Source organism: Hipposideros armiger, unplaced genomic scaffold (genome assembly GCF_001890085.2).
Source record: "Hipposideros armiger isolate ML-2016 unplaced genomic scaffold, ASM189008v1 scaffold_106, whole genome shotgun sequence".
NCBI lineage: Eukaryota > Metazoa > Chordata > Mammalia > Chiroptera > Hipposideridae > Hipposideros > Hipposideros armiger.
The window spans coordinates 288,274-312,080 of NW_017731456.1; the positions used below are offsets into that span (position 1 = coordinate 288,274).

General features: G+C 41.2%; 1 protein-coding gene across 1 annotated transcript in view; it reads left to right on the top strand.

The window, feature by feature from the left end:
• The window catches only part of CACHD1 (cache domain containing 1), a 211,010-nt gene that overhangs the window by 153,272 nt on the left and 33,931 nt on the right, over positions 1-23,807 (top strand). The window contains exons 5-12 of the mRNA XM_019646777.1: positions 3,419-3,545; positions 6,082-6,226; positions 7,067-7,283; positions 13,900-14,049; positions 16,655-16,888; positions 19,758-19,907; positions 20,572-20,695; positions 21,508-21,625. Coding sequence (XP_019502322.1) covers positions 3,419-3,545; positions 6,082-6,226; positions 7,067-7,283; positions 13,900-14,049; positions 16,655-16,888; positions 19,758-19,907; positions 20,572-20,695; positions 21,508-21,625 — 1,265 coding nt within the window. The remainder of the gene's footprint in view (positions 1-3,418; positions 3,546-6,081; positions 6,227-7,066; positions 7,284-13,899; positions 14,050-16,654; positions 16,889-19,757; positions 19,908-20,571; positions 20,696-21,507; positions 21,626-23,807) is intronic.

Here is a 23,807-nt window from a genome sequence, read left to right on the forward strand (position 1 = left end):
ATATACTTTTTCTGCCTCTCAAGAAATTCTCAGTGCACTTTTAATCTGTTGATTGCTAAGCCATTTCAGCATGTACTTGTTGACATGTAAATGCACTGTAGTGCTCTAGAAAGAGCAAGGGCTTTAGAGGTGGACACACCTAGATCAAATCATGACTCTACCCTCCTGGTTTTGAGCAAGTTAGTTCAGCATCTGTGAAATGGGTATTAAAAACAAGCTCATCATGTAGTTATGAAAAGCAGCACACCATATATAAAACTGGTTTATATGATGCTCAATAAGTTTTCACTATTTTACTATCAAATCAGTTTTGTTGAGGTATAATTGACATCCAATAAACTTACATGTTTAACATATACAGTTGATACATTTTGATATGTCATGGTCCCATGAACTCTTCAGACGAGTAGGCTTTTTATCTCTCCATTTACCTGTCTATTCTGTACTGGTAGTATTGGTGTTGGCAGAAGAGGGTGTTTAACACCGTAAAACATAGTTAGAATTATCATTGCTCTATATGGATTTAGTCATGATACTTAATTTATTTTTAATTGAATTTGGCTTAGAGGAAATAAGATTTTAGAATGTATCAAACAAAGGTATCGAAAAACAGTTGAGAAATGGTGCTTCCATGCAACTTTTCCCAGCCCATGCACTGCAGATATCAACACTGCAGCTCTCAGAGAGATTGTGGCTTGATGTGAAAAGAACTCAGGAACCCTGCTTCAGGGGTACAAAGATGACTCAGATATTGATCTCACCCTCGAGGATCTTGGAATCTAGGGGTGGAGAAGTGAAAAGTTACCAGTAACAACAATAATACTAACTAGAAGGTGGGGAGAGGTAAAATGCTGGAGGAATTCAGAAGGTGCAATAACTTCTGTCATGAGGATAAGCCGCAGTGAGGAAAAAAAACATTTATTGCCTCCTTCACATAATGTCTGTCTGAGGTCAGTGTGCAGAGCAGTTTAGACAGATACAGGCCCTGCCCGTTGATAGCTGAAAGCCTAACGCTGTGCATCATGGGCTGACGGGTTGGGCACTTGCCCAGCTTTTTCTGGACAGTATCCAGCATTTGTGAGGAAAGAGTGAGTGTTCAGGACCCTGGCCCAAGTTTTCCAGTGACCAGAACACCCAACTGACTCATGAATGGAGAACCCCCCTCTGGGTTGCCGGCAGGGATAATAGTGCTCTCATTCACCTCCACATCTAGGTCAGTGAGGGGCCCGCCTGCGGTGCACACCGCCATGATAGATTGCTTTTGGGCTCTGGGGTCCTCATTACCATCATATCCATCATCTTCTGCTAGTACCGAAAAAATGGATGAATTTTAATCAAATGCCAAAGGAGTTCGCAGTGGGATGGCTTGAGGAACCTTGCCTGATACTTAAGCTCTAGTGCAGCGATGATTATGCAGAACCAGAATGGTCTTTTGCGGTTGAGACTAAATGTATCATGCACTTTATGAATTCTGATTTATTTTTAAAACATTCTTGCTCTCATTGGCTCCCCTTTTAATAGTCTCATTGTAGCCTGTTTATTGTTACAGATGTTACTTTTAAATGAGGTCATTGAGCTTTCCTTTACTTCCAAAGGCAATGTTTGCCTTTTTCTTGCTGGGTTGGCACCGCTGCCTGGAGAACAGTGCTAATATGAGATCAAGGATCAGGCTTCAGACCCCCAGGAGATGCGGCAGAGAAAAAAACCTCTTCCGTGTTGACACGCACTCACAGCAGCCATACGTCTCAGGAGAGTGTGTGGTCACCTGAGACCAGGTGATGACCTTGGCTCACCAGAGTGGAGAGTGAAGAGGGGTCCAGCGTTGTGGTCACACATTGGCTTGACTCCTTTCTTGTCCCCTGAAATCTCAAACAGGCCAAACACCTCTCTGTACCTGTTTCCACATCTGTAACTTAGGGATGATCATTTTTGTACTCCTAGGATTTTTGTGAGGATAAAATGTGCCGCAGCTCCTTGGTGTGTATTGGGCGGGGTAATTACTGAAGGCATGAGGCAGCAAACATGCTTTAAGTCCTCCGTGTAGGCACAGTGGGATTGGAGGACCAACGCTACATCGAAGGACTACGAACCAAATTGAGCTTGCCACTGATGTTTGCAAATAAACTTTTATTGGCATCCACCCACACATTCATTTACGGATGGATACCCATGGCTGCTTTCACACTACAATGGCAGAGCTGAGTGAATGACCCTATGATCTGCAGAATCCTGGACAACCTGGCCCTTTACAGAAGTTTGCCAACCCCTGAGCCAGACCAAAAGATGGCTGCGTGGCATTCAGAGTTTCTTACGTATTTTTGTCAAATACCTCACCCTTCCTTCCTTTTCGCCTTTGCTCAAACTCCTCCTCCATTGAATTGCCTTCTCCATTTCCCTGTGTGTAATTCTTTTGGTATACTGGTCATTATAATAGGGTTTGTTGTTTGGTCATCTTTGTGTATTTTGCAGCATGTAAAGCAGTAGCCTACACATAGTAAGTGTGTAATACATAACTGAGTTGTGGTGGAACAGAGTGAGGGGACATCGGAGAAGGGCGAGAACTCCTATTCTGGGGAGAGAGGGTAAGAAGGACTTCACAGACAGGATTGCACACAGTGAGATGGCTGTCACTCCAGCTGCAGGTCAATGACAGGGATGCAGTACGCACAGGAAAGGGGGCAGCACTGCATGATGAAAAGAACACAGGAGCCAGGAGACGACTCAGGCTTCAATCCCAATTTGGCCGTTTACTGATGAGGCTTTGGACAAATCGCTAAAGCTCTCTACGCATATTTTCTCAACTCCAAAGTAGGGAATAATGATCCCACCATCATCCTAGGGTTATTGTATGGATTAAATGCGATGTCAAAAAGGAAAGCCTCTCTCTCAGTGCTGGCACGTTGGAATCATTCCATAAACTATTACTGAATGATTATGCTTCTGGCCTATCAAAGACCATTTATGCTATATGTTTCCCTCAGTGTGGAGTACGCAAGGTCAAAGTCACAGGCCTAGTCCCTCTGGAGTCTAGGCCTTGCAACGACACAGTTTTCCACAGTTAGAGAATGTACCCTAAGCTAGCAATTGTACACTGATCCGACAGGGACCAGCCCAATGAAGGGCGGGATTAGTGTAGATGAATCATTCATGCTGGAAAAAATAATCCAGGACAAAGAGTGTCATCATACAATGTTACGAGTAATAGCTTCAGTTGACTGAAACATTCATTCCATTTTCTATCATGGGGTATTTTTTTGAAGGGACAGAAAGAAAATGTTAAGTAGAAAATTTACAGCCTTATATCTAGCAGTATTTCTTCGTACTACAGGCACTTTATGCAAAACAGATGCCTGCAGAGTGGTGCCTGCGTGCACCTGTGGATTTGGCGGTGATATTTCATTCCCCCTCCCTCCTCCAGTTCTTGCAGACAACCTGAAATCCAACCCTGGAATTAAGTGGCAGTATTTCAGTTCGGAAGAAGGAATTTTCACTGTTTTCCCAGCACACAAGTTCCGGTGTAAGGGCAGCTATGAGCATCGCAGTAGGTATGTTGACTTACTTGCTAAGGTTTTAATTACAGATTAAGAGTGATCTGTATGAAATATAGACTGCTCATTTACACACGTGGCTCTGCCCCTAGGCCGTGCTTTCAGAAACTTGTCCTTGTTCTGTAATGATTTCCCCGTTGAACATAGGTGAATGTGGAAATGCCAAGGGAGGGCAAATAATAAAGCCCAGAGCTTTTCTAGAACTCTATGACAAGCTAAATAAAACAAGATATTTACTAAAGAAATGAAATTGATTTAAGCACCCAAACTGTTTTTGAGCTTTCAATGTCGTGGGCTTAAGACGTAAGTGGTAATACCTGTTCTAAAGTGCAGCCCTAGAAGACGTGGTAGCACATCACAGAATCCAGTTCGTGGTGCTCACCTTTCCTTTCTGGTTAATATCCTTGACCATCCATTTGAAACTTACATGCAAATCTCAGCTACGAGAAGTGTGACAGTTGTTTAGGAAACATTGGATTAAAGATCCATCATTAACACATGAAGCGACTTGAGGTTGTAGCACTTAGCCAGAAGAGCAAGGAATGGTGAGATCATTTGTATGACAATATTTATCAATTTGCAGAACCCCTTAGGCAAAAATACTTTCCCTTTGAATCGCCAGTTCCCATTTTGCAGTGTCAAATATTTGATGCGAGAACTTCTGAAGTTAGTGCAAGATACCCACTTCTCAGAGTCTGAATTAACCATTACTTTAGCTTCTTTCCATCTTCACTTTAAATTGCATCTAGGATTTTCCCCAAGGAAGTAATTCTTCTGTGCATTTCCTAGAAAGATATTTGTATCGTTGGTACAGTTTGTTCCATTCCCTCCCTAGACATCCTGGTGAAGACTTGAGTGTGTTGGAGATTGTACCAGAAGCCATGACCTTGGGTTCTAGTCTGGCTCATCTCTCAGGAAAGGCTAAGGACACCATGAACCATCTAATTTTTCAATTGCTTCTCAGAAGAGAGATTAGATGCCATGCTGCTTTTAATGAATCACCTGTGAGGGATATAGCCCAAAAGAAAAAACAGGACCTTGTCACAAATCTACATTCATCCACAGTTGGAAAGTTTCATGCATCTCTATTATATGTTACTATTTATATATCCTGTTAAAGCAGTTTTTAACAACTTATTGGGACAGTGTGAACATATGTTCTGCTTATTATTTATGTGAGTTGAGTTGGAAAGATGATGTGTCATTTTTAAAAAAATCATTTCACCTAGCTTAGAAAGACCTGAAAAGTTTAATATTTACCATGTTGGGATAACATGTCAGTGTTGGGATAGTCAAAGTTTAATATTTACCATGTTGGGATAACATGTCAGTGTTGGGATAGTCAAATTTCCTTCTTTTCTGTTCCCCTTTTCGTTTCTGTAGCCATAGGTCCTGGTTTCTTTTTATCCCATTTCCCTCCTGGCTCAATGGTATCGACTAGTGGTTCATCAGTATTAATGCAGAACGTTGGGCTTGAGAACAGTTAGTGTAAACTTGGCCATATTTTGAGGGGTTTTTTTTTTGTACTTTGCCTATATTTCTTAATTTGTGCCCAAGCTTTTGTGACTCAACTGGCACCTCACATTTCACCCAAAAAAATCTAGTGTTTTAGGGGCGTCCATAAAGGAAAGCATTCTCTTGATGCTGGTTTGCTTTCTTAAGCTCCCCCTAATTTGTTCCAGCTTTAAAACTGTGAATAGAGACCTCATTAAACCTCTTCTCACAAACCACCCTGTACTGCACACCAGCAGAAGGCAGCTTTGATGGGAGGCATTTCTTCTTGGGAGCTCCACCCCTCCCCCTTTTCTTAATGTTGGCAAACAAAAACCTGGCAAGAAAGAGTGGCTATCACAGGCTCGGACAAATTTGATGGCACAGTTTTCAATGCTCAGATAAGGGGCCTTTTGGTGGCCGACCTGTGTGAATTACTTCAGTACTGAAAGGAAAGGGCCCTCTTAGCAGTAGCTTTTGTCTTGTGGGAGAGAAACCAAACCTGCTATTCAGAGCTGCTCAGAATACTCATAGATTATAGGCTGCCTGAATTTGAAGCAAAGCTCCCCCTGACACTGTAAGTCTGCCAAGGAGGACCCAGCACTGGCGAGCTGACCCGTTTCTCCTTCCGGTGCGGTCTCTGCAGCTGGAGGGGCCACCAGTTCCGTTTCCTGCAGCGGGATGGTAGGTAACGTTGAGCAGCATCGTCACGAGCAGCTGAGAGGATGGACTTTTTGAGTGTGCCCAGAAAGCCAACCTTCTAAAGGATTTGCTTCTGAAAACCTTCTCCTGGTTGCTTTAATCTGGAGAACATAAGTTACAAATCCCTGTTCAGCAGACACATGTTGTTGTCTTGAGGTGGTGTTTTCAATGCACCAGTATCGTGTCTCCTTCCGTGCTGGCCTGTCCATCCTTGTGGCGTCCCCGGAAAAACATAGACACCGATATACCTGCACATCTGTAGTGTTCACCACTCTGTTAAGTGAAACTCTTGGTTTTACTTAAACCAAGACTGACCCCAGAGACCTTTTCCCTTTTCTAGGCCTATCTACGTCTCTACAGTCCGGCCACAGTCAAAGCACATAGTGGTGATCCTGGACCACGGGGCTTCCGTCACGGACACCCAGCTTCAGATCGCCAAGGATGCTGCCCAGGTCATTCTCTGCGCCATTGACGAACATGATAAGGTGACCGTTATCCCAGTGACCCGCATGGCACTGGATCCTCCTCGAATGCTTTTTTTATAGCACTTTATGTTTTATGATATCTATTTTTTAAATTCATCTTTAAAATGACTTAGGAATAGAGAGTGGTTTAGTCTGTATTCTAGTATTTGAGGAAACAGCTGCCAACCCTGACTTCAGATAATTTAAAACCACCTCCACCCAGTTTGCACTTCCTTTATGCCTCCTGTTAAGACTTCTAATTAGCTGTGATTTCACACTGGAAGTTATGCCAAGGAGCAAAAGGACAAGGGGTTGGATGTTGGAAGATGGCTGGACTTTATCTCCAGATTGATGGGAGGGAAGGGAGAGGGGAAGGCCTAGAGGTTTGCTAATCTCTAGGACACCTCTGAGACAGGTGTGTTTACAGTTAATGATAACCTATTGCCTGTGGCGTTTTCTACTTCATCATTCTGACTTATCAAACTCCTCAAGTTTTACTCACTAATGTAGTTGTTTAAAACACACACACCCCATATCTTTACCCTAACCCCTCCTCCACTTGGAAAATCAAGGTGGTTAATAGTTGCTAATATTTTTCTCTGCATGAAACATTTTAAATGTTGTAAATGAGCACCATATTGCTGATTTCATCTTGGAACAAAAACCAAACTCTAAGATGCCTCTCTCTTACCAATCCTTAGCTAATTCTTTTTCAAATTTGATAGATTCATGCCTCCAGGCATTTATGTTTAAACTCTCAGAAACCTGTAGGCATCCTCACTCCTTCGTCTCTTTTGGCATAAATAAAAAATAAATACATTGACATGGTCGGCTAACAAGTTTTCGTTTTCTTTCCTCTAGATCTCTGTGTTGACTGTGGCAGATACTGTCAGGACGTGCTCTCTTGACCAGTGCTATAAGACATTCCTGTCTCCAGCCACCAGTGAGACAAAAAGGAAGATGTCCACCTTCGTTAGCAGTGTCAAGTCTTTGGACAGTCCCACCCAGCACGCAGTGGGATTTCAAAAGGCATTTCAGCTGATCCGCAGCACAAACAATAACACAAAGTTCCAAGCAAGTAAGTGCACTCCATCAGAGGACTTACCAACGAATAAATAAAGGATGGCGATAGGAATATATTGTAAATCAATCACACGGCTATGTCTAGAGGGAGTTTTTAAAAATGGACTTGGGATAAATTTTTTCCTGTGTTTTCATCATGGTCATCTAATACTAGGATCTTAGTAGATTTTTCTCATCTTTTCCAATGCACAGGTACTCAGTCTGCACAATTTCTTCACTCCCAGAGCTGCTCATTTCTGCCCCTGTGTGAAGAACATAACCCCATTTATTTCCCAGGGGAATGTCCATATTCTTTTTAATGCTAATTGTCAACCCTGCCTCCTCCTAGACTAAGAGTGGACGTCTGCTGGGCGCATGTGCACACAAACAGGCAGCAGGTGTTCTTGCCTTGATCCTTCCTCCTTCTGACCAGCTGTCATTTAGATGAGCACGGCCCTCCACATGTACAAGTGCGCGCTAATTTAATTTTCATGTATTAAAGTGGAATGAGGACATTTGCAAAAGGAAAGGAAAGGATATTTGTAATAAGGCATGTGCTTCGAAACTACTAAAAGAAATTTGTGTGATTTCCCCTTTCGTACTCAAAAACCTATTTGTAAGGGTCTTTTTTTGAAGTTTTTATTGGGGAATTGGGGAAGGGGAACAGACAAGGTGCTGTCCTTTTGTTCTTCAGTCTAGTTGTGGAGGAAGTCGCTTCACTGGCCCATGTTGGTATTATCATTGCGCTCTTCCCGGCTGAGGCAGATCAGTCACTGACCATTGGACGGCCGCTCACGGCAGCTCAGGAAGGCTCACGCTGGCTGCCGGCCACTCATGGTAGCTCACGGCAGCCCGCTGCAGCTCCACTGCAGTCTACGCCGTCGCCGGCGTCTCACAGCAGCCCAGCTCCAGGTCGAGCTGTTCACCATTTTAGCTGTAGAGGACACAGCGTCACTGGCTCTCATGTGGGATCCGAACTGGGGCCCTGCTGCTCAGAGCTGGCACTCCCAAGCCAACTCTTAACCAATGCACCAACTCAGCCGGCCCTGTAAGGGTTGTTTTTTTTTTAATGAATGTACCCTATTGAGATAAACTCAATATATCTTCAAGCTCTTCAGTGTGTCTGCATTAAAACTATGACGGCATTGATAAATACAAAGCACAGTGCCTGGCCCATGGTGGGCCCTTTAAAGAAGGAAGCTACTGTAATTACACAACTAATACGTAACAGTAGATGGTATATTAGTGTTATGTTTCAGGATATTGTTATGTTACAGTTTGTTATTATGATCTTACAGTTCCCATGGTCAGGAGTCCAGGCACACCTTAGCTGGGTTTTCTGTGTAAGATTGCACAAGGCTGCAGTGCAGATGCCAGCCAGGTCTGCGGTCTCTTCTGAGGTTTGGAGTCCTCTTCCAAGCTCAGTTGTTGACAGGATTAATTTCCTTGCAACCGTAAAACTCATGCCCACTGCTTCTTTTTCAAGGCCAGCAGGAGAGCATCTCTTCTTCAAGCCCCTGGCTTGAGGGAAGACTTGGACCCTCCTATAAAGGTCTCGTGATCTGCTCAGGCCCACTCCCCCTTTTGATTTTATCAGGCTGCTCTCCCTTGTGATTGACTTTATTAGAGACTCCAATTAGATCTGCAAAGTTGCTCCATCACCTTTGCCATATTCTGTTGGTTAGAAGCAAATTACTGGTCATGCCCACACTCGAGGGGAGGGGATTTTACAAGGGTCTTAGTCATTGAGGTAATCTTAGAATTTGGCCAACCAGCCTGGGCATGTGCCAGCTAGTCACAGACTGATGTTAGAGCATGGCTGAGTGTAAAGTTGCCCAAGAGTCAATAAGGCCTATGGACAAGGCTGACCTCCCAAGTATTCAAGATGAATTGGCTAGTTGGCCCATGCCATTTACCTGTAGGTGCCATCTGCCAGTTCCCATCTACCTGTGAGCATTCCCCACCAAAAGTGTTTCTTTCTCCTTGAGTTTTCAGCCATCAAACCATCTTTAGTGTTTAAGTCCAATTTTGATTATTACACTATTTACATAATGGAGCAAAATGTCAGACTGGCAGTGGCCAGACAGTGTGACTGTGAGGCAAGCAAGCCTGAGGCACGGTAGTGAGGACTGTTTGTGGAGTGTAGTTAGCTAGAGAATGCATGCACCACCAAGAGGGCTGCTGTTCTTTCTTCTGTTCAGCCTGTGGTTGCCAGACAGGAATTCCTGCCCCGTGTTGCCAGATCTTCTGTTTCAAAAGAAGCCAGAAATCTGGATTTTTATGTGAACTCCCTTGGTTTTCAGCTGTTGACATTTGTTCCAGCCTTCAAACTGGGAGTAGAGACCTCATTAAACCTCCTCTTACAAACTGTCCTGCACTGCACATTAGCAGAAGGCTGCTTTGATGGGAAGCATTTCTCCTCTGGGTGTTTTGTTTTTCTTAATGTTGGCAAACAAAAATATGGCAAGAAGAGTGACCATCACAAACTTGGACAAATTTTGGTAGTACTTTTTTTTTTTTTTTTTAATGCTCAAAGAAGTCTTGTTTTATGCCAAGGAGGATGTTCCTAAGGTTTAGTTCACAGGTCCCCACTTGACAGCTTCTCCTGGCAGTCAGAAGAAAACAGAATCCAAATGTGTGAAGAACTACTTTAGGAATCAGCGTTGTCCAGTCTATTAAGGAGAGATTTGAGGTGTTCTCAAGCCATATAGCATAGTGGTTAAGTATGTGGGTTTGGGATTTCAACCAACCTGGTTTTAAATCCTGCTCCGAAATTTTTCTAACCTTGTGAACTTGTGTAAATTATTTGATCTCTCCAGGTCTGGTTTCCTCATCTCCAAACTGGGGGTGATAATAAGATCCAGGATTCCATAATAAATATTAAGTAAATATAGCTGTGGTTATTATGACATTTGGTTTCCTACAAGACTTCGAGCTCCAGCTAACCTACAGCAGACACACCAGACATCCTAAATTGACCTCAAACTCAAAGATGGCCAAGGACCATTGGTAGCCTTGGCTACAGCCCAGTGATGGGTCTGTTAATTCCTCCAAGGATCTTGCGCTCTACATCACTACTTCTGTTCATTCCACAGACAATTATTTAGCATCTTCCCTGTACCCAACACTGCTGTAAGGCCATGGGCTGGGGTTATTCTAATGAGTCAGACCTATACTGCAGGATTGTTTTGAGGATTAATCTGTGCATGAAATAGTAAAGTGTCTGCCTCCACATTAGTAGCCGTGTCAACAGAAGCTACACGTCATCAGTCATTGTAGCTTTGTACTGATTTGCTTTGCACTAATCAGAAAATCTAAAACTTTTATCCAATACTGCATCTTTTCAATCCAATGGTAGTTTATAACTGATACCATCAGTACATTTGGGTTGTTTGTTCTGGGTTTGTAACTGGTTGGTGGGTCACTTTATAGCAGAAGGAATAAGATGCTTGGGGGTGGGGATCTAATGCCATTGGACAAAGCCCAAACTTGAGCTGCTCTTTCCCCTTTGATATTAACACCCAGATTTGCTGGTGACTTCAACGGGGACTTGCCAAATGGAGAGTCGATTGCACTTTCTGCCAGGTCCACGCTGTGCCATTGCTCTGCCCCAAGTCCCTATAATTACTCATCCCTAACATCACTAATCACATGGTTTAAAGTTCCTCTACCTGAGTGACTGGAGAGGGAATCTCCCAATATGTAAAAATAATAAATGAATCAGACCAAATTTGGCAGGTCTGGTATCTAAGAATAGAAAAATCAGTCAATTTTGCTTGAGGGTAGGACAGGAGTGGAGCCAGGGGCTGGGTGGAGACAGTGAGGATATTTACAAGTATATCTTATTACTAGGATGGAAACAAAATGTATTTGGCTGCTGAAGGCGCCTGTAGGCTACAGGCCATCTGACTTTCCAAATACGGGCCTGTGCCCTAAAACCAACTCTCAGTGACAGTGTATTTTATCTGGAAGCATAAAGCTAAGTAAGAAAACACTAAGGCTTCTCTTTTAGGTCAGCCTTACAGGTGTGTCCAGGAATTTATCACACCTGGTACCTCTGACGCTGGGCAATGGTTTGTCTCATACTTTAGATCAGCCTCACGTGCTATCTGTATTCCCTCCACTAGGGAGTCAGGCAATATATATACGTGTGTGTGTCTGTGTGTGTGTATATATATATTCCAGTCTGAAGCTTCAAGTGAGATGTTTAGGGTCCTAAAAAAATAGTTTGCAGGTGTGTATTTACAGCATTGGAAAAATATTGCCATCTAGTTTAAGACAAGAATATTCCTAAGCTAATGGATTTTGTTTTGTTTTTCATCAACATTTACTTTCTGATTTTCTGATGAATAAATTGTGTGATATAAATGTGCAGTTAGTGTTTATTAGAGAATTATTCAAGCATCAAAATTGGCTTTAAGACTTGCTCATATGCTAAGTCTTAGTAATAAATAAGAGAGCAACTTTGCACATACTTTGAGTCAGATTTTATTAAGCTCAGTTCAGTTGTCTACAGCATTGATACAACATAAGCTAACTAAAAATGGAAATTTACAAACTGAAGGAACTTCAAGCATTGTATCCTCATTATTGTGAAGATCATTTTTTAAAAGGGTAACTGTATTCATTATCTATTGCTGGGTAACAAAATTACCCCAACACTCAGTGACTTAAAGAGAGAAGCATTTATTATCCCAGTGCCTGTAGGACAGGAGTCTGGGCACAGCATAGCTGGGTGTCTCATGAGATTGCAGTCAAACTGTTGCCCAGGGCTGCTGTCATCTCAGAGTTCAATTCAGGAAGGGTTCATTCCCAAGCTTACTCAAATGGGTGTTAGTGGGACTTGCTTCTGAGGGCCCCCATCCCTTGCCTCTCCACCGGATAGCTCACAATATGTTACCTGGCTTCCCTGGGAGTGAGAGAGCACCCAAGGTGGAAGCCACCAACTTTTTGTAACCTAACCTGTCTCTTGACATCCCATCACCTCTGCTGCATTCTGTTCGCCAGAAACTGGTCATTAAATCCAGCCCACAGGCAAAGGGAGACTACTACTCAAGGATGCAAATATCAGGAGGTAGGGTCATTGGGGTACCAGCCTGGAGATTGTCTGCCACCGTAACTACAAAGCACCCTCAATTACATGACAACAATAAGGACCTGAAGAAATAAGCATATAACGTATTGTGTAAATATGTATTTCTCAATTAAAAGCTAAACTTGTATGCAAGAAGTCTGACATATATATATTGAATCAAAGAATCTCAGATTAGTAAGCTCATGGAAGAATCCAGCTCTTTTTCTTCCATCCCTCTATTGGAGCCTTCATTCAGCCTCTGCTTCTATGTTTCTAGTGTAGTGAAATCCCCCCACTTTTGTTTTGCAGGAGTTGAGCTAGAATGACTACTCTGTTACTCTACCCATTAGCCCTGGTTGGAGACCAGTTTTAACCATGACTCGTAGGTGCTGCTTCACACCAGTACGAGAGTTTTGTACTTGTTTTGTATTTCTTTGTGTTGTGGTTTCTTTCTTTTCTTTTATACCCTGTATTTGATATCGCCCTTTTGCTTTCATTCTTTACTGAAATTAGCCTATTAGTCCTCACAGCAACCCTGTGAAGTAAGTAAGCACTGTCATTATCCACATGTTATGGACGAAGACGTTAAGGTAGAGAAAGGCTTAAGAAATCTGCCTAAATCACCCCCACATGGCTTGTAAGAAGCATAGTGGGGAGTTGAACACAGGCAGCAGCCTGACCCCTGTGTCCGTGTTTTATTGCTCTTCTACACTGATGAGTTTTAAAAATAATGTTTTTAAACATTCTGGAGCTACTTGGTATAGGGCAGGTGTCGGCAAACTTTAGAGACGGAAGAGCTGCCAGGGGTCAGCAAACTGCCACTCACGAGCTACATGTGACTCTGGGTACATACATGTGGCTCTGAAGTAAAATTGAAAATGAAAATAAAACTATCATAGTTTCATTTATAAAATTTTTACAGGATATTATTTACATAATGGCAATTATGTGAAAATATATTTATGGCTCTCGAATAATTTTTAAATTGTTGTGAGGGACAGGATTGGCTTTTCGAGGGGCCGGCAAACTTTGGAGATGGAACGTACCCAAAGAGCCACATTTGGCTTGTGAGCCGCAGTTTGCCGAGTCCTGGTAGAGGGGAAAATACTGTACATGCCTCAAGAGCCCCTGGAAGAAACACCATTTTTAAAGCCTAGTCCCGCCAACAGGTATGTTCTTGGCGAAGACTCTGCGTCACTGAAAAAAAGATGAAACCAGGTTCTGAAGTCTCCATTTCCAAAGGCAGGAGAGATTTCCATTTGGGATGGCTAAATTAACTCAACCCTGGGTGCCTAAAGGAGTGCTCCTTTTCCCTGGTAAATGTATTAGAAACATCTCTTTACCTGCCCCTGGGTACAAGAGGCCTCGATGGCCACACAGGGCAGGATGGAAGAGAAGCCGAGGCAGGGAGATGAAAACCCCAGCATCCCATGTGAAAGAGTAGGGACAGTGGGCCAGGCAGGTGCTTGACGGGGGAGAGTCCAAGGGAAACGAAAAAGAAACTGAACTGTTGCCTTTAGCCAGAATCCAATGTAAGAATTTGTGTGTTTTTGTTTAGATACAGACATGGTCATAATTTACCTGTCAGCTGGCATTACATCAAAGGACTCTTCAGAGGAAGATAAAAAGGCGACTCTCCGTGTCATCAATGAGGAAAATAGCTTTCTCAACAACTCCGTAATGATTCTCACCTACGCGCTCATGAATGGTAGGCAGTGTTTCTGATGAAAGTTCTCTCTAAGTGCATGCTGCTTTCAAAAATAAAAATAAAAAAGAGCCGTAACGGTGTGCTTTGATGAAGAGTGTAAGAAGAGGGGAAACTAAGCAGCTTACTTCCCAACCCTTCCTTTCTCTGCCTAACGTTGGTGTTCAGGGCACGTGTTAGGACATCCCTTCCTCTTCATCTCTCTTTCCAGCCAATGGCTCGTTTCTCTACCTTCTCCAATTATGTGGTCTTGCAGAGACTTCTGTATGACTCCATTTTTTTTAACCCTCCTTCGTATTCTTGGATTTTAATACTGCATGGAGGTTATCTAAGTTATCTCATTGATGTAAGCTGCAGGAAGCCAAGGTACTGAGCTAGATTCCTCGGTATCAACTGAAACATTTTGGTCCCTCTGTATCTGTCTTGCGCCGTTTCTCACTTTGCCTCTGAAATCTCAAAACACTTCACTTTTGGCTACCTTTAACCTGGAAGCATAATGAAAAGGGTATTCTGGGAAATGTAGTTTCCAACATGACCATGTTGATGACAGACCATCCAGCATTCTTACCAGTCGGCTACCCTACTGAGCCTACTGCCACCCCTGCATAACATTTCACGATAGAAGGACATAAAATACCCAATCTGGGCCGGCCAAGTGGCTCAGTTGGTTAAGAGCTCGCTCAAGAGTTTGAGCTCTGAGCAACAGCGGTTCGAGTCCAGCCCGAGCTGAGCAGCTGCTGAGCTGCCAACAGGTAGCAGGATGGCTCAGCTAAAAAAAAAAAAAAAAATACCCAATCTTTGATAACTTTCCATCCTACACTGTTCTTCTTTGCCTAGGTGATATTTCTGCTTATTGCTTAACTTTTACATTTTACAAGCAGTACATGACAAAGAAAGGAAATATATTTACTGCCTTGAGTTGTTTCCTTTTATGTTTCACCTCTGTGAGCCTCTGAGCTTCTTAAGCATGTAAGGTCAGAGATTAATCACGCCTTGTGTGTTGTCTTTTACTCTGGAGTGTGCCATTCATGCCCCTCCCCCCACCCCCAATCTCAACTGTGTTGAGCAAAGGGAACATTAATCTGGGTCTGACTTTCCTTTAGCCTTGCATGAGTGTAGTAAAATCCAAGTTACTTAAATACAATGTGTTAAAAAAGAAATTGCGTCCATTACATCCTGCCATGACTACAGAAATGGGCTTCCAAGGCTAGAAGTGTATGCATTCCCTATTTAGAAATACTAAAGTCACATAAGGTAGGCGAATCACAAACTCTTCACATTTTCTTTTAATGACTAAATAGTTCAAGAACTTGAGGCAAACGCTTTCTATAACTCATTGGTAGAATCTCAGTAGTGATTGAAATCATTTGAATTTGTTTACAGTGTACCCATATGGGATCAGTTACTAATCCTTTTGACTGCGTTCCAACAATAGCAAACCAAAAATTTAAAAAAGGTTTATTAAATTTATTTTTGTGCTATAGACTACAGATGTTGTAGAACAATACATCCCAGTATGACTAAAGCTTTTACAAAGTTTTAAAACCCTCTAAACGTAAAAAGTATACATTCAATAAATCAAATACAGTATTATCCTAACAATATCAAGCATGAAAACATTTGTAATTAAAATGAGCTTAAAGTCAGAGGGTTTGGAGGCAACACTAAATGCATTCCATAATTTTTTTTTTTAATTTTATTGGGGAATTGGGGGAGGGGAACAGCGTTGGGGAATCAGGGAAGGGAAACAGACAAGTTGCTGTCCTTTTGTTCTTCAGTCTAGTTGTGGAGGGTGTTGCTTCACAGGCCCATGTTGGTATTATCATTGGGCTCTTTCTGGGTGAGGCAGTCACTCACCGGCCATCAGACGGCTGCTCACGGCAGCTCATGAAAGCACACACCCGCTGCCGGCCAGCCCCACTGCAGACTACGCTGTCACCGGCGACTCATGGCAGCCCAGCTCCAGGTCAAGCTGTTGTTCACCATCTTAGCTGTAGAGGGTGCCGCGTCATTGGCCCTCATCTGGGATCTGAACCGGGGCCCTGCTGCTCAGAGCTGGCATCCCAAGCCAACTCTTAACCAACGCGCCACTCGGCCAACCCTCCATAATTTTTTCATTTAGTTGCTTGAGACTTTGACAAGTGTTTAAAAAGCAAAGAGATGAGAAATAAAACGGTAAATCTCTATCTTTTAAAACTTGTACAACTTTAGCTACAAATTTAAATTAAATGCAGTCTTGTTAATCATGATTTGCTTTCAAATATTAAATGCAGAAAAATAATTTAAATTTTATAATTAAACTTTTAGGGGATAACATATCCTTGCTGAAGGGCTCCTTTATGTGTTTTTTATCATTGCCTTTTGAAGGATCCCTTTGCCTTCTTGACTTAAAGAAGACCATGCCTCAGGCTTTGTTCCTCAACAAGAACTGGTATCCGTGTTATGAGTCCAGACTGTCTCTGCAAAGACCCCTTTGGCAGAGGGATCATCGTTTGGCAGAGTTATTACAAGACCTCATCCATGCCCTTATTAAATCTAAATGGCAAGGTTATTGCATGGATATACACCGTTTTGCTTTACATTGACTTCCCTTGGGTTTCTGTTTCAGATGGGGTGACTGGTTTGAAAGAGCTGGCTTTTCTGAGAGATTTGGCTGAACAGAACTCAGGGAAGTATGGCGTGCTGGACCGGACGACCTTGCCTGTGATTAAGGGTAGCATGATGGTACTGAACCAGCTGAGTAACCTGGAGACTACAGTCGGCAGGTTCTATACCAACCTTCCCAACCGGATGATTGATGAAGCTGTCTTTAGCCTCCCCTTCTCTGATGAGATGGGAGATGGTGAGTTTGGAAAAAATCTCCTGCTATAAAAGAAGTAGGCATGAATCTACCAAGAGACTAATTTTTAGCTGTTGTTAAATACGTGCATGTGAGCATTAGAGGGTCTGGGCCGACAAAGGAGTGGACATTTCTTTCTCTGGTCAGAGGGTTGCGTAGCCCCCTGCCATTGGTCTGGTAGTCCTATGTTCTAGAGCAGAAATCTCTAGCTCTGTTTCTTCCTAAGTGCCCTAGCCTCAGTCAACATAATGGATGTATCTACGGGGGAGGCTTTATGAGGATTCCCCAGTATCCAAAACTTAGTGAACTGGAACTAAAGGGGAACTTTGCATAGATGATAAATAAAGTTTAGAAGTGCTTAGGATTTTAGCCTCAAAGACAAGGCAGCATGGCACAGTCAAACAAAGGCTTGGCATAACAGAGGATTTCAAATCTCACTCTAACACGTCAGTTGTTGTCCTTGGTAATTTATTTAATCCCATTAATTCTATTTGGTCATCTGTTAAAAGGGTAAAACCATCTTTCTTGTAATAAATCCTTCAGGTTATTAAAATTATAAGATTTACTAGTGCCTGGCATATCCCTCAATAATAATTATTGCTCTGGTTAATATTTTGTTTTGTTTTGCTCTCTTATTTTACTTTTGTTCTTATTACTATTATTATCATCATCATCCTAATATCACAAGTTACCCATAATACAGTGTTTGGGTAAAATGTTTAATCTTCACATTATTCAATTTCTTGGTATATAAAATGGGGAAAATAATATTTCCCTCAAGGCAGTTGTGAACATTAAATGCACTAGTATGTGTAAAGCATCTAGAATAATATCTGGCCAACAGTATATGCTCAGTAAAAGTACAACCTTTTTCTTTCCTTTCTCATTGTCTCACGTCCTTCCCCCTCGCCTTCCTTGACAGAAAAGATTGAAGAGGCAGCTAATCACTGGCTAGACAGACATCATCACCATATGAGATTTTACTTACATGTTCTATTAACTAGGTACGCTCACAAATTCAGATATTCAGAGAAAACTCATATATAAAAAGTGACAAGCCAATAGAGAGTGGTTTTAGCTAGAAATGAGGTAACTAGGTTCTTTCTAGAAAGAAGAAATATGTCAGTTGCTGCTACACGCCAACTTTTTTATTCTTCCTATTTCTGACAGGGCCCACAGATGTGTATAGAATAGAAACTCCCACTGGTAAATAAGGTTATATCTTTTTATAGGGAAATAAATGTCAAGTCTTAAATGTAAGCGACCTTTTATGCACTTATGCAGTATTATTGAGTGCCAGCCAAGCGTTGTGTCAGGCAATGATGGGTAAAGCACACATCCCACCCTCCACAGGTGTTAAAGTCTGATAAGAAAAAGACAAGTCAATAAGCTTCGTTAACATCCATCACCTCACATACTTACAATTTTTTTCTTGTGATGAGAAAAATTTTAAGATCTCCCTTAGCAACTTTCAAATATACGACCCAGTATTATTGCTAACGATAGCCACCCTGCTGTAGATCACATCCCTAGCACTTATTTACCTTGTACCTGGGCATAGCTTTTCATAAAGTTTTGCAGTGTTGTATCCACCTCCCCCTACCAGGCAATCATTTAATTGGCTTTGGCCATCACAGCAACTCAATACTACTTTGAGTGGACATCATACACAGTGCTCTGTGTGGAAGCCCATTCTTTGTAGAAATCTTTAAAAGAGTATCCAAATCCCTTGCGTGTTGATAAACGAACGGCTTTCTGATACGCTGCTAAGGCATGAATGTTGCCATCACGCACCCGGAAAAGACAAGAACAAGATGGAGAGAAACTCTCCATCATTTTATTTTGAGTTTTATTTAGAGCTGTAGGACTGTAGAATTCTTAGGGGTCCTGAAGATCATATTGTCTCAGCTCCTCATCTGACACATGAAAGAGACTCATTCAGAGAAGTGCCACAACTTACCCCAACTCAGTAGCAAAGCGAGGAGGAAAGCCCAGCTGTCCTGATGCTCAGGGCCACGTGTTGTCCCCCTGTCCACCCCTGTTCTCACTCTCGCCTTGTGTCCATTTCCCTCCCCTTTGCTTTTCCTTTCCCTTAAGTATCCTATTGTTTTTGCATGGCCTGTGTGCTAAGAATGGTTTTTATCTTTGTTTAAAAATGGAAGAAAGAAAAAGTATGTGCAACAGAGACTACATGGCCCACAAAGCCTAAAATATTGACTATCTGGCTCTTTACATAAAAGTTTGTAAGCGCCTGTCCCAAGCGACAAGAAATGCATTCCTGTGGAAACTTAGTGTCTCCTTCAGCTTCTCCGAGTTCTAAGAGGTCAGATAATAAGATTCTGTGCCTTTTCTAAGTTTTTTTCTCTCCACCTTCCTGTTTTGGGATAGGCTATATTAATGAAACATAGGTCCTTTTAAACTTTCCTTTATCCATAATCTCTTTTCATCAAAGAACCTCTAGAATTCAGTATAGCAATTATTATAGTGTCCTTTAAACAGGGGCACAGCTAGGCAAGAACCTAGTGGTCTTCCAAGTTCAGGTGAATTCTCCCCTATTGCAGGAAGTATTACGTGCTGCTGATGTTTTGCACTGATCTGGAATGTCATGTCCTTTTAGGTGAAAAATAGTGGGAAATGTACAAATTGCCTCAATTTAAATTAACTGAGATAGCTGGACCCCCAAAAGACTCTCTTTCCCTCATATTCTTTCTCACTTGTGTGGTCTGCAAAGGCAGTGGTTGGTTCCTGGATCCCACAAAAAACTTTTCTCCCAAGCAATTGAGATGGCTGGTATTGCTTACTAGAGCACACAGTTCCAGTCTTTGTCCTTCTCTGCTATCCTTTGGATTTTGTTTTTTGTTTTAACCCATAGGTTTGATCATGACTGTGAGTAAACCCTGTTATTTTGGAAACCTACTTCTGGGAATTGTAGGCGTGGATGTTAACCTGGCTTATATCCTCGAAGATGTGACATATTACCAAGATTCTTTGGCTTCCTATACTTTTCTCATAGATGACAAAGGTAACCTGCTAAAAATTAATCATGGGAAAGAGTAGTTTGTTTAACAACCTGAAAAAAAATATCTGTAGCTCTTCTGATACTAACAGATAAAGTTGAAAATGATAATATTTATAGGAAAACACTGTAACTAGGACTACTATTTGTAGTAGAACATCATAAAGATAACAGGATGACTCCCAAAATTATGCATGTGTTTCTGTGTTGTGTTGAGGGGTAGTTAACAGTTATTTGTAACATTAGGAAATTAGAGTTAAGGATAGAATGACACATAGAATATGATCCTTTGGGGTTTTTTGGGTTTTGGGTTTTTTTTTTTTTTTTTTGTCTACATGGTTATCTTTAGATTTACTAACGTTAAGGTTTATGTGATAGATTAGAACATTTTATAAAACAAAGACCAAACGACCAGTACATCCTAAATATTCTTGATTACACAGATGTTTGATAATTTAAGACATCTTTCTACACTTCAAGAATTTTATGTAAGAACACATAAAACAAGCTCAGTTTTTATTGGACTGGTGAGTTACATACTGAGAAGTTGAGCATTGGGCAGCTATCCCAGAGTATCCTGCATTTCAAACCAATGATCGGCATGTTTATTAGATTCAGTACTTCCTGCAACATGTTTCCCACAGCCTGTATTTTTGTTTTCTTATTTCAGGGTATACACTTATGCACCCGTCTCTTACCAGGCCATATTTACTATCAGAACCTCCTCTTCATACTGACATCATTCATTATGAAAATATCCCCAAATTTGAGTTGGTTCGGCAAAATATCTTAAGGTAAGGAAAAGGTGAGGGTTATGGTATTATGTTTTTCTCTGAGAATATGACCCTTTGAGGTCAGATATGAGTGTTGATTATAGGCTATAAGATAAGTATGTAAATTATTGTAATGTTGTCAAAAGTATACTCACTAAATTTTCCCAAGAATAGTAGCCAAAAATATGTTTACTTTGAGTAACAGGTAAGGTCTCTTAGAACTATTATTTGGGGGAAATGTCTTGTAAATCAAATTCTGTGTTTACATTGCCTTCCATTGTAAAATCAGATATATGCTGTCTCATTAAAAAAATACTCCCGCTATACCAAATTGAAAAATATTGGCAAAATAAAACATTAGGTTGAGGACCAGCTTTTACAGCATGCCAAAAAATAGCTTGGCAAAACAGTGTCCATTCCAAGTCGACAGCACAGTCATATACAACGTTTCCTCTTGAAATAAAGAACAGATTGGATGTTTTCCAACCGTGATACATTATTCTGGCAGATGGTAACCTATAGAGAAACGGGTCTTTATGCTCCTTGGTTGTAAAGTAATAACTGAGTGATTTGAGACAACTTAGTTTCTGGAAAGAATTAGAATTGGGGGTGGAGGGACAGGGGGTAAGGGAGTAAGGAATGTTTTTTAGTGCAGGGCTGACATAAAGCTTTTACACAATTGAAAATCTCACATTATCTCTTTCAAAAGCGATGCGCTCCATTGCTTTTCCAAATCAGGAGGTAGCTATTGATTCACAGCTTCTTCCCAGCCTTTAATTAAGTGCTTCATTTTCTCTTTTACCTGAAATATTTCATTCTGTTTGCCAATGCAGCCTCCCTCTGGGCAGCCAGATTATCGCCGTGCCTGTGAATTCATCCCTGTCCTGGCACATAAACAAGCTGAGAGAAACTGGGAAGGCAGCCTACAATGTCAGCTACGCCTGGAAGATGGTGAGCGAGGGGAAGGCGCCTCTGCCTGAGCAGCTGCGGTGCAGTGCTCGTCTTAGTGGGGGAATTCTAGGGAATGTAGGCCAGTCGGATAATGTTACCCATCAGTTTTAAAGTGATTGGAGAAAGAAGAGATCCCACAGATGTTTTATCATTTTTTTCTTTTTTGTTTATAAAGCCAGTCGTTCATGATGAATAAATCAAGCCATATAAAAGGCTATAAAGTAGACAGTAAACTATGCCCCTTCCCTCTCTCCTACCTTTGACCTCCCATTCCCCAGAAGTAACCACTTTGCTCAATTTACAGAAAATTTTTATTTGCACACAGGTGTGTGTGTGTGTGGGGGGGTTCCATGTGCATGCACTTTCAATGGCTATGTAGTATTGCATTATATAGATGAACCCAATTTCTTTAAATAGCCCCCTATTGATACACAATTAGGTTATGTCCGGGTTAGTTTTCATTTTAAACTCAGATTGCAGAAGTTGGAAATTAAAAAAGAGATATGAGCATAAATGCCCTCCACTGACATATTCCAAGGAAAAGAAACTTTCACATCAGAATTTGGATTATTCAGATTCACCACAAGTGGACCGACAGTTTCGCCATAACTTGTACCCACTTCAGCTTTCTTTTACTAGCTTCATTCAGGCTACAAAGAATCGTAGAGAAATAGAGCCTAACACACACTGTCCATATTACTTATGTTTCTGTCCTTTACTCCCTTGTCCGAACATACAGTCATTGCTGTTATGGGGCCTTTGATATTGTAATTGACCAAAAGGTGAGGGGACTTTCATTTTTATCATCGAATTTTAATCACTGAATTTCAAAGGCAGTCATATTTGAGATTCCCTTGGATGGCAATATCTGGTGTTTAACCTGCTGATTCCAAATGGACCTATTTAATCACCCCTTTAAGAACTGCTTACTGAACTTTTACTGTGCACTAAGGAGAATAAAGAAGAAGGATACTCTCTCTACCGGCATAGAGCATCCAGCCTAGTTGTGGAGGCAGATAATTGAACAGCTTGATACAGTGTATCTGGCATAGAAATTATAGGAATTGGAAGTAGCCACCATGGTTTTAGACATAACACTCCTCTGACCTTGGTTAGTTCTTAAATCATCATTATGGCAACAGTGATTTCTACAATGGAAACAAAAGCAAACAAAGTAGTAAAAGAAAATTTTTGAGAAACTTACATCAGCAAGCCTAATTCTGATATTTTATTGTCTGATACTACAGATTTGAGGAAGGTCAAAGTCTATTTTGAAATTCTTTTTTCAGGATTTATTTTTGAGAATGGTTTTACCATCTGCCCTTTTTTTTTTATATTTACACAACTTTTAAATAAAGATGGATTCCTTAATTTTCACATCAGAATGGGTAAGCCAGACACCAAAATACTTGGTTGAAAAGTGCTTTTTATATTTGAAATTGGTTTACTTCCTGTATATCCTGATTGAAAGCAACTCAATTATATCTTGGGAAAATAAATATCTGTTGGCATTAAAAGAGAAAGAAGGCAATGTAAGCATTTTAAAGACCTTCTTTATTTAGTAAATAAACCCAATGTTAACATTTTGGAAATAAGTGTTCTTCAGGTAGTTTTTCTTCAGGGATACTGGTAAATTCTGGCTACCCTGCTTAGCCAAGTGGATGTAATCACTTCAGATAGAAGCCTTAGCTTTCTCAGAGTTCTGAAATTATTAAGGACGTCACTATTAAGTGAAAAATTAAAGAGGCAATAAATAATGAGATAGAAGTTTAAAAGGCTGGCCTCTTTACCCAGCAGTAAGAGAAAACATTTTTAAGCTCATTTTAGTTACTTTAGAGAATAAAATGGATTCCTCTACTAAATATAATCCAAATAGATTTTGCTTATGCTAAGAATAATTGGTTAAACTGCTTAGCATCCATGCATATAGTAGATACTGATAGATTATTTCACTGAATTCATTTAACTACAATGTGAGGAATTATGTTAGGAGTGTTCAGACATTACTGTTCTGTCACTGTGTAACCCACATCCATCTTTGCACGTTTGAGGAGGCTGCATGCTGTGAAGGAAGAAGTATTGACTATCAGAATGTATTACAACTCTTTGAAGCCATGGATCACTTCAAAACATGAATCCCATGAGCAGTCAGTGGGAAAAAAAAAAACACTCCCCACTCATG